The sequence below is a fragment of the Lactuca sativa genome, chromosome 4 (assembly GCF_002870075.4).
Source record: "Lactuca sativa cultivar Salinas chromosome 4, Lsat_Salinas_v11, whole genome shotgun sequence".
In the NCBI taxonomy this organism is placed as follows: domain Eukaryota; kingdom Viridiplantae; phylum Streptophyta; class Magnoliopsida; order Asterales; family Asteraceae; genus Lactuca; species Lactuca sativa.
In genome coordinates, this window is record NC_056626.2 from 125,184,476 (window position 1) to 125,199,824 (window position 15,349).

Sequence of the window (15,349 nt, forward strand, 5' to 3'; positions counted from 1 at the left end):
GACTTCTGAGAAATTCAATAATAGAGACCGATGTCGAGTTAGGCTCGTGATGTAGTAAAAGTTGGGAGACAAACCATTAATAATGTAAATGACAATATTCTTTGAGGGACATGAGAGTCAATATTGTCAAGCATTCATATAAGTGCAATAATCAATAATTGAAAAGTCTCTAATGACAATATTCCTTAACTTGATGTCAAGTTGGATGACTTTGACATCTTTGTTGTCATGAAATAACCTCTTAACTGTCTCCCAAATTTGTAAGACCATCACTTTTCCATATTGGTGGCTCATCTAAAGGATTGAGAACTCATGTGTAACATCCTAAGTTTTGTCATTTGAAGTCCCTGGGCATAAAAGGGTAAAGTCATGAAGAGCCTAAGTGCTAATTTGTAATTTTAGGTCCAGGGGGAGTACATCGCGCGTACATATGGGTATGCAGGGCGTACACTGTGTATGCTAGGCATATTTATAAATGAAGGAAACCCTAATATCTCGGGTGGGGGCTATATAAACGTCCTTATGGTTCATTTTCTCTCATCATTATCAGCCTCCATTTTACAGAAATGTCCCCAAACTCTAGTTCTTGTGTGAGAGTGTGAGTTGGTGGGTATTTTGAGGTCTTGGAGGTAAAGGCATTGCACCAAGAAGTTGGAGAAGAAGATTGGCTTGAAGATCTGAAGTTGGTGTGTGTTTTAGAAGCTCCAGGAGGTAAAAAGCTTGGAAATTTATTTTTGTATGAGTTAGATCTAGTCATTTTAACTTCATGGAAGCATTCTTGTCCCAAAAAGTCCCAAAATGGTGCATGTCATGATTTGGACGAGATGATCTATCCTTTCAGGCTCTTGAAGGGGTTATGAGTGTTAAAAATGAGGTCCCAATGACTTAGGTGCCCCATAAATGCATTAGGAAGGTCTTAATGGATTAAGACCTTAGAGTAAGAGCTTTCTGGACGTCCAAAGTGATAAAGTTCGAGACTTTATGAGTCCTAGGAATATTTGGTCGATGGATCTGAAGTTTGGGCTTAATTGCTTAAGCCATTAAGCACTTATGAGAGTTTTTGTTCGGCTCGCGTACGCCCCATGTAGGTAGAAGTACGCCACACGTATCAGGTCAATGGCCCGTTTTCCAGTCAACAGGAGTCGAAGTACGCCCCACGTACCAGAGGGGTATGCCCAGCGTACATCCTATGTTGGGGGTTTTTGATATTGGGCTTTGAGTTTGGACTGTCTATGGACTAGTTGGACTTGGACCTTTGCTGGACATTATGGGTAAGGTGTTTTGGGCCAAGTCTTGGTTTTGGATCTTGGAGGTAGGCCCAATTAGGTAGTTGGGCCCAGTTTGGAAAGTTGGGCCAATGTTGGCCCTTATTATATGGACTTGGATCATGGGTTTGGTTTTGGGCCTTGGCCCCAAATTAGAGGAAACCAAATTGGCTATTATTATATGAGTGATTCTTGGTCAAGATTTATACTCCCGTGTGTTGAATCGTTATTTGCTATTCTGGATAGTTCGGGATTGTCGGTGAGATGGTGGTTCGGGAATCTGCTTCTTCAGTTCAGATCGTCATTTCAAGATGAGTTATCCTCACTATATCAACAAGGTCTAAGGCACCAAGGCCGACCCTTTTTCGGATTGTATACTTGTATTGGTTTGATATGCATATTGATCTATTAGATCGGCGTCCTAGTAATTAGGATGGTACTATGTTAGTGACCTGGTTTAGGTCGGTATCCCGGTATATAGGATGATACTGTGTTAGTGACCTGTTAGGTCGGTATCCACGATAGGATGTTGCTATGCTATATGATCTATTAGATCGGTTTGTTATATATGGAATGTTATGTGATTATATGTTATATGTGCACATGGTTGTTTGTTTGGGGTTGGGTTGAGTCGGGTCCTGCTTTGTTCTGTAGGCCAACATACCCAAGGCGGACCGGATAGACTGTAGACCCAGAAGGGTACATTGTCAGGCCGAAGGCCCGACGAGCGGTCCGGATAGGCTGAAGGCCCCACTAGGGTGGTCCAGACATGCCGAGGCTCGGAGAGTGGACCAGATAGACTGAAGACCCGGTGCGGGCGGTCCAGTCATACTGTAGACTCAGAGAGTGGACCAGGTGGACTGAAGGCTCGGGGCAGGCGGACCAGTCAATCTGTAGACTCGAGATGCATGATTGTTCTGTGCTTGTTATATGATTTTTTATGGTTATTTGATGTTGGTATTTTTGGGGGTAACTCACTAAGCCTTCGAGCTTACATTTATCGATTATTGTTTCAGGTTTGGCGGATGACTGCGGAAGGGCGAAGGCGTGACTGTACACTTTCCTCGATTTATGATTATGATTTATGGGAACTCTGATATGAAACTGTTTTGGAAACCTTTTTGTAATAACTATTGGCATTTTAAATGTTTTTAAAAGTTTAAATGTTGGCATGATTTTATGGGTGTTACAAGTTGGTATCAGAGCCTTGGTTTGAGTGAATTAGAGGAACACTCGTGTGAATCCAGTCTCAAATCAAGGAAAAAGATTTTAAAAATGATTTCAAAATGGTTTTCAAAGTAAGTAAAGGGGGATGCAGAGTGTACGATCAGCCTGAGCCAGTAAGTAGACCCCAAAATACCATATTGTTATTTGATATTACGGTTTGTTAGAACAACATGCTAGTACTAGGCTAGGGATCTTCACGAATTGCATGATAGAATTGCCTGATTACATGATGCATGCTAGCCTAAGGTTTTCCTTATATGAAATTGACATCATTACTGTAGTTATTTAGTGTATGCATCACGGTTATACACAATTAAGATCTTATAGCCTGAGAATGTTTGATTTGACCTTATGTTCTGCTCTTGTATGATTGGGGGCTTAGGGTAGGATTGGATATTCAAAAGTCTATAGGGTCCAGTGTTATGTACGACTAGCAGACACTAGTGCTATAGGGTTGGTGGAAGTTTCATGGGTAGGTTGTGAGAGGCCGGGAGGCCAGTTATGAGGTATCAGTGTTGCAGAAATCGGCCTTGGCGGCCAATTAATCAGCGATTAATCGCTTTGCGGCCTTAAACCGATTACGATTAGGGTGCTTGGCAGAAATTGGTCAAAATAGGTCAAAGTCGGCCTTGGCGGTCCTTGGCGGTGTCGGCAGTCATAGGCGGGAATTTTCTAAAAAAATTCAAAAAATTTTAATTTTGAAATATTACAGCAAAATTTTAAAATTTTCAAAAATTTAAGCTTTCAAAATTTAAAATATTAAACTAAAATTTTCATAATTTTAAATTTTTAAAATTTTAAATTTTCAAATACTTAGTTTTTTATATAGGGAATATGAATTTTTTAAATGATTTTATTTATAATTAAGGGTCTGCGATTAATGTCCAATTAATCCCCGCCTAGTTCGATTAATCGTTTATCACCAGTCGACTACCGAGCTACCGCCGACCGATTTTTACAACCCTGTGAGGTATTAGTTCCTTCCAGGGGTGAGGATTGAGCGCTCGGTATAATTGTATATATTGTTAGGGTGTTGTGGTGATACTTGAGACAAATATGGGTAGGTGTGGAAGGTAGTATGGACCCGTACTACTGAAAGCACATGACCCATACGCGTAGCAAGGAAGTCACAACCCCTAGGGTTTGTTTGAGAGTTGGTTCCCGTATTGTTATATGGAATATCTGATGTTTTCCTGGTATATTTCAGCATGGTAGTTACGAGGCGGTTTGTGACCGGATCTGAGTCAGGATCAGGAGAGGGAGATCAGGATGCACCAGTGCCCGAGACCGTTGTTCAGATGGGGACGGATGAGTTGGACGCCAGGATTCGAGAGATCCTTCATGATGAGGTTGCCACTATGTTTCGGGCACAGCTACCAGAGATGTTTGGGTCAATCAAGACCACCATGGTTGAGTACTTTGATGAGTGCTATGCAGCCTTTTCGGAGGCGGCTGCCGCGGCATCTACTGCAGCTGTATCAGCAGCAGGGTGGGAGCCGGTTGGGCTTTCCAGTATCGGGACTTTGATAATACGAAGCCCCCGACTTTCGATGGGATTTAGGATCCGATCGTGGCCATGAGGTGGCTGTCTGACGTGGAGGGATGTTTCTTCACATGCTCTTGTCCTGCTGAGGTCCGGAGCAAAGGATTGGTGGAGGTTGATTACTGGATCATATTCGGATGAGCAGCGTGTTGCGGTTACTTGGGATCGATTTCGGGATATGTTCCTTACCCGTTACGTCCCGCGAGTTGAGCGGGAGAGGCTAGCGCAGGAGTTCTTGGATCTGCGATAGGATTCAGAGTCAGTCACGGAGATCACTCGCATGTTTACTGAGAGGGCGATGTTTTGCCCCGAGTTTGCTTCGAAGCAGGCTTAGATGACCCGATATCTAAGTATGCTCAAGACAGATATCAGGCAGTTTGTGTCCACGCAGAGATGTGATACCTTGCTAGAGTTGCAGGAGGCTGCCAGACGGCGTGAACTTGAGATTGAGTTATAGTTGTGAGAGCAGAGGCAGACCCCGGTACAGTCGTAGCCAACGCCAAAGCGGTCCAAGACTGTTGATTCTAGGGTTGGAGGACAGAGCGGCCGCACTTGTGAGAAGTGTAGGAAGGGTCATTCCGGAGTTTGTAGGTCCAATACCGACAACTTTCATTCCTTTTTCCTTCGCCTACTATTACATTGTTGTCTATGGGTTCGTTGGTGGTGTTTTGGTATTCAAAACAATTGGAGACGAAGGATGGTCAGAATAGGATAGTTGATTGTGATGGAAGATTAATTTCAGACATATGCGATTCTTCAAAAAGAAACATAGAAAGAGTTTTGAAATTCAATAGCAGAGACTGTTGTCAAGTTAGGCTCGTGAGGTAGTTAAAGTTGGAAGACCATTAATAATGTAAATGACAATATTCTTTGAAGGACATGAGAGTCAATATTGTCAAGCATGTCAACTATGGTTTTGATACGAGTGCAATATTCAATAATTGTTAAGTCCCTAATGAAAATATTCCTTAACTTAGATTTCAAGTTGGATGACTTTGACATATTTGTTGTCATGAAATAACCTTTCCACAGTCTCGGAAACTTGTTTGACCATGATTTTCCACTTGAGGATCATCAAAAGTAGAGATTGATAAATCATTTTGTACATTCAAAACTTTAAAACGGAGTGATGGAAACCTACGCAAAATGTCTCAAACAGTTCATTCGTGGTTGAGAAAGTTTTGACAAAAGAAGGTTATTTCCACATTTGTTGGTAAAAGCGAAATTCACAGCCACCACCCTTGGCTGCTACTAGGATATACTTCTACAAAAGGTTATTAATTCTTCCGCCAACAATTCATATTGAAATTAAAACTTTTATGATATGGTTGTTGAGACTCATTTTACCATTTCTCCAAGCTAGTATACCGTCCCGGAAAAAACTAAATTAAGCCATGGGGCACCATTGAGTCCAAATATGGTGGTCATGAGCAGTATAAGTCATCAAAGGCTACTTTGAAATTAAGGTGGGTAGGGGTAAAGGGGGTTGAATAAGATAGATATGATCAACGATGTACACTGCCCTACAACTCCTAGTAGGCCCCTTATATTACTATTTCACAAACCCCCTCACGTACCTTTGCTTTTCAATGAACAATCAAGCATCGATCCTACTTGGACCCCAAGAAAGAAAGCACATAAACACAAATCGACACATTCTCTTCAATATTATTGGGCCCGGTAACCACGAGCTCACTGGAATGCCATTGATGGATGGTGATTAATCTATAAACACCACCATTCATTCGCTACCTAAAAGTAATTAAATCGAAATTTACACCAACTCTTTCTTTCTGCCTACCACTTCTTTTGCTATGTCCCCAACTATAGGTGCAGAAAGGAACCCGTTATTATCTTTCTATCTTATTGTAATCTTACTTTGACTAACTATCATCACACAACAAAAAATCCCGGGAGATTAGTAAAAAGGTGCCTAAGAGGCCATTTATATGACAACATCATTAAAGGCTGTGATAGTGTGTCTTTAGAATCTCAACCACCAATCACATTATAATATGTGCATGTGCACTTAATTAGTGCAATATGTTAATAGGCCGGCAATAAATATATATCCAAAATGCTTTAAAACACTCACAAAAAGATGGGTACAAATTCATGCACACACGATTATATAATCTAGGATGAGCAAAAGCAACAAAATCTTCAAGTAATTTACATATGAAGTTGGTGCAGGTATAAGAAATTACTTTTTCTTTAACTTTATTACACTCGATAATCTTTTTTTAGTGATTAACAAGCGAAAAACTGACTTAGAATTCATTTAAAATAATACTTTGGCATAATATGTATTTATAGCAGAAAATACGAATTGAAGTTCCTAAATACAAAACTCTCATCCAAAAATCATTGATTTCAGTAAGTGGTAATCTTTACATTAATGAAAATGATCACTCAATACTGATAGTGTGCCTGCCAACACTAAAAAAAGGGTGTTATCTTTTTATTTGATATATTTTATTGTTTCTTTTGTGGCACATTGGGAGCATTACATGCTGTCTGTATAAGCATTAGGGTGCAACCCAGTGAGACAAAGCTGCATATAACATTAATTGGGTCAACATATAGAATCAGGAAAAAGATAATAAGATATGATAATTACAAAGTTAGGTATATATAAACACCAAATTGTTAGGCTTTTAGTCTGGAAACAGATCAATTTTCCATAATCTGGATATATAGCGTTTGGCACAAAAGTAAAGTTACCTATTTTGTAAAGTAATTAAAGAGTACATGTCCAGAAAGACAGTAGCAGTCTCTCAGTATATAAGGCCAATGAATAACACAACAGAGTTACTGACTTCCTCCTAACTTCAATGATTGAGATTAAAAAGTTGGGTGATGTTGCTTAATTTAAGTGAAAATGAGAGGACGAATATCCCGTAAAAAAACTTGCCATATCAAACAAATAGACAAATTAAATTATGCACCATATCAAGTGTTCCCTTTCTTGCATTTAACTCCCTTTAATTTCAGATGTGTTTGTTATAGACAAGCTTTTCTAGAACTATTTTGCACATATTAGAGATTGAGACAGGGTCTTGTTTTGTTCCATCGACATCAATATAAGTATATTCACTGCATGCAAAACACAAGTCCAATACATATTAAACTCAGTAAAAGTAAAACTCGGTGTGTTTTGTCATGTTCTATCACACATATATAGCAATGGGCCTTAATGGACTGATATGACTTATTAAGTAGACATATGGAAACTTATTTGGAGAAATGGTTAAGGGTTACGAATCTCTACTGCAACAATATAAAAAAAAATTAATACCAATGAACTGGACTTCCTGTGGACATTAAACTATTATGTCACTCACACCTAATATTGGATCACACATGAATAGAACAACTATAAACTTTAACTAATCGAAACCTAATATTAATTAGATTCAAAACTAATATATAGGTTATCTATAATAGGGTCAACATAAATAGAAGCCTAGAGAGAGATGAACTCAAGTGGATGATCCTGCCAATAATCCGAGACTCCATCCTGGCCCATAGATGCTACATAGGTTGAAAAGTTGGGTTAACTTTTTTAGTTAAATACCGTATAACCTGGGAACATGCACTTTTTGCCAAACAAACACTTGCTATTAATTATAATCTTCTATAAACTCCTAATCACATCCTTCTAAGTTCTACCTTTCACTTTATACTAAAAGATGTCATATCTTCAAACTTCTAACTCACAAGATGAACCAATGTTGCAATATTCTTATTATCTTCACCAAGACTCAGACTTTCTCTACACCCAATCAATTGATTCAATTCCAGCCATCGCATCACAACCCCATCATCCATATTACCACTGCATCTCCACAATCAAATGCAACAACGCCTACATCTCCTCTCTTGTCATTCATGGAAACTTGCTATACACCGGTTCTTCCAACAAAGAAATCCGTATATGGAAACGCGAATCCTTAACAACATCACATAAATTCGATCAAGAATACCAAAGTGACAGCATCATGATCACAGGAGAAGGTGCAATAAAGTCACTCATCGTTTCTTCCGACAAAATATTCAGCGCCCATCAAGACCACAAAATCCGTGCATGGAAAGTCGAGGGGCAAGATCGGAAATTAACACACTTAGCCACACTCCCAACGTTTGGAGATTGGGCACTTAAGCTTTTAACACCAAAGAACCACGTACAAGTGAGACGCCACAAGACCTCCACATGGGTTAATCATGTTGATACTGTATCAGCACTCGCCTTGTCCAGGGACGGTTTGGTCATTTACTCGGTGTCATGGGATAGGACACTAAAGATTTGGCGAACAACTGACTTCAAATGTGTAGAGTCTGTAGCTAATGCACATGATGATGCAATAAACACTGTTGCGATATCGAGTAATGGAGATGTTTATACAGGATCCACTGATAAAAAAATAAAAATCTGGAGGAAATCAGCAGAAAATCAGAACCACTTTCTGGTTAATACACTAAAGAAACACAAATCTGGGGTTAATGCATTGGTGTTAAGCAGTAATGAGATGGTTTTGTATTCGGGTGCGAGTGATAGGTCTATTATGGTTTGGGAGAAGAGTGACGACGAGGGTAATATGGTAATAGTTACTATTCTCAGGGGGCATTCTAAGTCGATATTGTGTTTGAGTGTTGTGTCGGATCTGGTGTGTAGCGGGTCGGAAGATGAAACTATAAGAATTTGGAGAGGAATGGGGAAATGCTACTTTTGTTTGGCTGTATTGGAGGGGCATAAAGGTCCAGTGAAGTGTTTGACATCTGAAATAGATGATGGTAGTTCATCTGATACATTGGCTTCTTACTTTATCTACAGTGGTGGTTTGGATTCTGACATTAAAGTTTGGCAGATTTTCATCCCTTTATGCTAGAGGAGTTTCTTTTTGTATAATCACTTTTCTATTGTATGTCATATTGGGAGCCATATCTTTTTTATTATTTGATCAGTTTTGTATTAGATGAGATTAAATCATGAATAATTATGAATATGGATGTGATAATGATTATGTGAATACAATCCCAATGGGTTTATAACTTTGTTACCTTGACTAACAAATCACCGCATGAAGCTGTTTCTAACATTCGAAAATCGAAACCGCTATTAATGACATTAATTAAAAAAAATTAGAGTAGCACCACATGAACAAAATGTATAATTTATTTTGTTCTAATAATAGTTTTTCTGTAATTCCTTAATTATTAGTATAAAATCTTTAAATAAGACAATATTGACCGAACTCCAACTTGTTTCGACCCATCACATAAGCTATAGTTCATTTACATTTCTCTTTTCTTATAAGTGGCTTTACTATATCTATAAACCATGGGTTATTATTTAATTTATTCTCTTCACAGTTGCTCATTCCGAATAAATCCAAGAAAGCCCTGTAGATCAATCCAATGCATGATATAATTTTATTTTATTTCTCTCATGTTGCCCCTCCACTCCTTTTGACCTTTTTGATGGTGGGAATGACAACTAGTTATAACATAATAACATCAATCAAGTCAAAGTTCTACATGCCTTCCAGGCTACATTGAATTTAAAGTAAGTAGGGGTAAATTGGGTTGATAAACATTCAAAACCACCCTACAACTCGCAGTAGGCTCCCCTATTACTGTTTCCCAAATCACCTCACCTTCGCCTTAAAATGAATACTCAAGCATCCTTCTTTCTGCCTACCCAACCCCCAAAAAGGAAAGTAACATGAACGAGAAAATACTTAAATTATCAGTGAGATCATTAGTAAGTACTAGTAAGGAAGCCCTTTCTCAATTAGTGTAATGACTAAGGCAAACTCCAATCATAAAACATTAAAATAATAATTTTTACACATTAAAATGGTGCTTTCAATCCAATCACATGAAATGATGATTTTTAGTGGTCATATATGTTGGTGATTAGGGTTTAGCCCAAACCCTTTATGGTTTAGATTAGGTCTCTTATATAACCTTATTTATATGAGGTTTAATCTCACTATTTATCAATGAAACATTTTATTATATTACAATATATTTTTGGTCTGCATGAAGCTATCCTACACAGTAAAATGGTGTTTTTTAGAGGTTGGTTGAATGAATATACGAGGCCTCTATTCTTGTGTTATGAGTGATGATTGAAGTTGGTCTAAAGGTTATATCACAACATTAAATGTGGCGGTAGGAGATGGACAATGGTGGTGACTAAATGTGTTATTCGGTTTTGATTAAATTGGTTCGATTTAGTAGGTTTTTTTTTATTATCTTAAAGTTAATCATAATCAAACCAAATAAGGATTAGTTGAATCGATTTTTGTTTATTCGGTTTATTTTACTGGCTAACCAGAAAAAAATTTACTTATAAAACTAAATATTAAACTAAACGAAAAAAAACACTTACTAAACACTAATACATAAATATTATATTTAGTGTTTCAATGATATGTTGTCTTAAAGTATCATGCAGCCACACAAGTTGTATAGTTGGGTTAATATAGTTTTAATTGTATATGAGAATGAAAGAAATGAACGGATGTTAATTGACATTTTGATTTTTTTAATATAAATTTATATGGCTAATAATTTAATAATTAGTTATGAAAAACTTTTTAATAACTAATATATATATATATATATATATATATATATATATATATATATATATATATATATATATATATATTGTTTGAGTTTTTCGATTTAACCAAAATAATCAAAATTTAACCAAAATCAAAGCGAATAAAGTATCCTATTTAATTAATTAACCAAATTGAATTAACCGAGAACCGAATAACCTAAACTAAATAAACCAAACATCATTTCGTTCGGTTTGATTATTCGGTTTCGATTTTCTATCACATCCGTAGTGGGTGATAGTGTATGATGTTGGCTAGAGAAATTAATCATCATAACAAAATTTAATGTTAATTTTTATTAAAAAAAAATATAACTGTAAATCGTATACACACAAAAAAAAAATTAACCCACAATATTTATTTAAATGATAGGTATTAAGCATCTAGGATGAACTTAATAATAATTCGTATATGAAAAATAATTAAATATATACAAAAATAATAATTTATTAGCCTACAAAATTATTTTTACTTATGGTCATGCCCATATTAGAAAAAGGTGGTGTTTTTTTATTTGTGTCTTTCATTGTTTCCTTGGTGGCACATTGGGAGCATTACAAGTCTGTGTACAAGCATTAGGTGTATATAACATTGGTGCAACATAGAATCAGAATATATATATATATATATATATATATATATATATATATATATATATATATATATATATATATATATATATATAAGATTTTTTTATACACACCAACCTATCCCACACACCAATCTAACCTAGTTTGACTTTTATCTAATTTTTTTTTGACAGCTTTTTCTTATTTTAAGGATTTGTATCCAATCAAATTTAAGTTTTTTATCTAATTTTTTTTAACAGCTTTTAAAACTAGGATTTCTTTTAATCTTTTTCATTTTGAGGTTTGGTTGTTTTACGTGGCACCATAGCAGCGTCGCATCAAGCTTTTTTTTTTTTTTTTTTTAAAGGAAGAACACCATTTATGATTATAAATTCATAATCAATGTTTCCTTATAATTCATATAATTTTTTGTTTAATTGCTACCATTAATTTACTTTTCCCTAAAAAAATTTAAAGTTTATTTGGTTAAATTATTTCGTGAAGTTGTTAAACTGAATAATTTCTAACCATAGTGATTTTTTAAAATTTAAAAGTTGATATAATTGTTATAATAATGAATAATTTCTAACCATAGTGATTTTTTAAAATTTAAAAGTTGATATAGTTGTTATAATAATGAATAATTTAACCATAGATTTAAATTTTGAGATCGGAAATTATTGGACATGTGAATTAATTTATATGGCAAGCATTTTCTCATATGACAAGCATTTTTTCAAATATACTAGCATAATTAGTTTATATGGCAAACATTTTCATATATATATATATATATATATATATATATATATATATATATATATATATATATATATATATATATATATATATATAACAATGTTAGGCATAAACATAGGCTTTAGTGTGGAAACAGATCATAGTGCTACATTTCCCATATGTAGGGTTTGGCACATAGGTAAATGTTACCCATTTTGTAAACTAAACCTTATAGCTTGACAAGAAGGATCACACAAAGGCGGATGCACGCTTTAAGGAATGGGGGCGGTGCCCCCAAGGCCCTATCGCCTCCAAGACTTTTATACAATATTATTTAGTTTATTTATTTTAGTTAAAGTTAAGGAGCCCCTCAACGAAGGGATAATGACTTGAAAGGGTAATGAACTTTCGATTTTTTTTTCATATTTAGTCACTAAACTTTTTTCGTTATCTGTTTGTCATTGAACTATTGAAACTGTTCACATTTTACCCTTATAACCGGCTGTTACCGGTCATAAGGGTAAAATGTGAACAGTTTCAATAGTTTAGTGGCAAATAGATAACGAAAAAAAGTTTAGTGACTAAATATGAACAAAATCGAAAGTTCGTTTCCCTTTAAAAAGTTCAATGACTAAATGTGAACAAACTTCCTCTTGTATTATGTTTTAGCAAATTATTTATTTTTGTTAAATTGTAGCAACATTTGTTGATGAAGAAATCTATGAAATAAAAAAAACCTAAAATTATATTTAAAAAAAACAAAAAACCGAAACCGAAATAAAAAACCAATGGTTTGACATTTTCCAAAATAAAAAATCAAAATTTCCAATCTGATTTTGGTTTTACAAAAAAAATGAACCATTCTCACTGATGTGAATTATGACCATTGGTTTGGCATGCGGAATTTGTGACATCCCATGAATACGTAGTTACAACATCGTCTGAACTCGTAATTCATAGTACGGGGTTATAGTATCATCGCATGAATACGTAGTTACAACATCGCATGAATTCGTAATTCATCACCTACAGGTTATGGGCCTGCTAGTGTTTCCACTGGGTTGTCTAGAATGCTCCGTGGTCGCCATCTATACTCTGGTAGATGACTGCATCGCCACATTGCCGGTTAAGGTTATGGTATCTCCTTTCATCCTACATCACCTATTCATCATCATCTATTTACCTAATTATCATCACCTTTCTATCATCACCTATCTCTCATCATTTTATTTCTTCACACACCAACTATTTCATCTACCCATGTTTCATCCGCAACATATTTGTAGATATAAAATAAATATACCGTTTAAATATGTTAAAACATGTAGAAAATCGTTCATCCAGCACAGACCGCAAGTATTCAAATAATATGCACACATAGCACGTAATTTATATAAAATACTTCATATCTATGTGTAAGATGAAAGTAACTATATATTCCATAAAAATCCCATAAATGCTTCCTAACTTCAAACCCCAAAGTTTACTCTACTAAAGCTTCATATTCTCGGCTCTCTGGACCTAGAAGGGTCTAGATCTATAAAACAAACTTGCAAGAGGGGTTTGAGGCATTCAAAACCCCAAAGATGAAGTGATTCAAGCCCTAACCCTAAAATGGAATATACACAATAGGGAAGGAAAAGGGGTTCATATTTGTACCTCAGAATGAAGCTCCTTGCTTGAATAACTCAGAACAATAACCTTACTTGGTCCCTCTTGCTGGAACTCTTCTCCTTTCTTGCAAAATGACACCAAAAAGCACAAGATAGCTCTTCCTCTCACTCTACACACTCAAGCTCGCTAGGGTTCTCACTTATGGGAAAGGTAGTCGCAATTGAAGGCCATAAGTGCCTTTAAATATGGCTCGGGCCCAAAGATTTAGGGTTTCTGCCAACAGTGCGGACTCGTCGAGTCGCCTCACCGATTCGTCGAGTTCATTCATTAATCTGAGTCATCAGTTGCGACCTTACTCGACGAGTTGAGGCGTCAACTCGTCGAGTCTCTCTTCTTAACTCAAAAGAAAAATACTTAAATTTTGATACCTGGAAATCCGGATGTTACATTTTGTTTTTTTATTTCATAGATTTCTTCATCAACAAATGTTGCTACAATTAAACAAAAATAAATAATTTGCTAAAACATAGTACAATATGAAGTTTGTTCACATTTAGTCATTGAACTTTTTAGAGGGAAACGAACTTTCGATTTTGTTCACATTTAGTTACTAAACTTTTTTCCGTTATCTATTTGCCACTAAATTATTGAAACTGTTCACATTTTACCCTTATGACCGGTAACAGCCGGTTATAAGGATAAAATGTGAACAGTTTCAATAGTTCAATGGCAAATAGATAACGAAAAAAAATTTAGTGACTAAATGTGAACAAAGTCGAAAGTTCGTTATCCTTTCAAGTCATTATCCCCTCAATGTATTGTTCTTTGAATTTACAAAGGGTCTGGGCTAATTTTAAGATGACATGATCTTATAAAAATTCGTGACACTTCATTTATAGTAATTTTTTTTTGAACCCGTAAATATACTAACGAAAAAGACCTCCCTAACAAGAAACTAGGCAAGCCACACAACAAGAGTGCACTTGAGGGTGTTGATTTGTTTCTTCTCTCCTGTTTTATTTTAGTTATATAGGGTTATTTCCATTTAACTTATTCACATTTGCATTAAGATTACAAATATCTTTTAAAGATTTATTTATATGGTTATTGCAATTTTTTAAGTAATACTCCACAAAAATAAAACTTATTCCGTTTTTTGAACTTGTTCACAACTAATATTTTTAATGCAGATCCAATCAATTTATTTGTTTGATAAATGTTTTTATTTATAAATTTGAGTCCATTATCATTTATAAGATGCATCGTTATTTTGATGAATACATGTCATTTATACATTGTTGTTTCATAAATTTTTTAAATTTTATAAATATCTATAATTTCATAAATATTAATAATATTCAATATCAACGAGAAGGTATAAAATCAAAAAACGACTGTCACTAATATTTAAGACTATTTTTACTTGATTCGATAATATTATTGATGTCGTGTCCCAACAAAACCAATCTTGGTTACACATATATGCATTTCTCAAAAATCAAAGGGATGATGATTGATAAAGGGGTAATATACTTTTAATTTGTACATATTTTATTATTGAGTTTTTTTTTTTTTTTTTCTTTTTTTATTCTCTCCACATTTGACCATTTAACTTGTATTTTTGTCTACATTTAGCCTTTAAAACTGGCTACTTTATGTTAAGCCGAAAAATAACTTAATACAATAGTATATTTTTCAGTTTGTACATATTTAATCCCTAATGTTTTTGTGTACATTTAGTCTTTATGATTGGTTCTTCAA

The 15,349-nt window shown here is 35.1% G+C and overlaps 1 protein-coding gene across 1 annotated transcript; it reads left to right on the plus strand.

Moving 5' to 3' along the window:
• Positions 1-7,645: 7,645 nt before the first annotated feature.
• On the plus strand, positions 7,646-9,053 carry LOC111877901 (protein JINGUBANG). Its single transcript, XM_023874405.3, has one exon. The coding sequence runs from the start codon at positions 7,728-7,730 to the stop codon at positions 8,922-8,924; it is 1,197 nt and encodes a 398-aa protein (XP_023730173.1). The 5' UTR covers positions 7,646-7,727; the 3' UTR covers positions 8,925-9,053.
• The last annotated feature ends 6,296 nt before the right edge of the window (positions 9,054-15,349 follow it).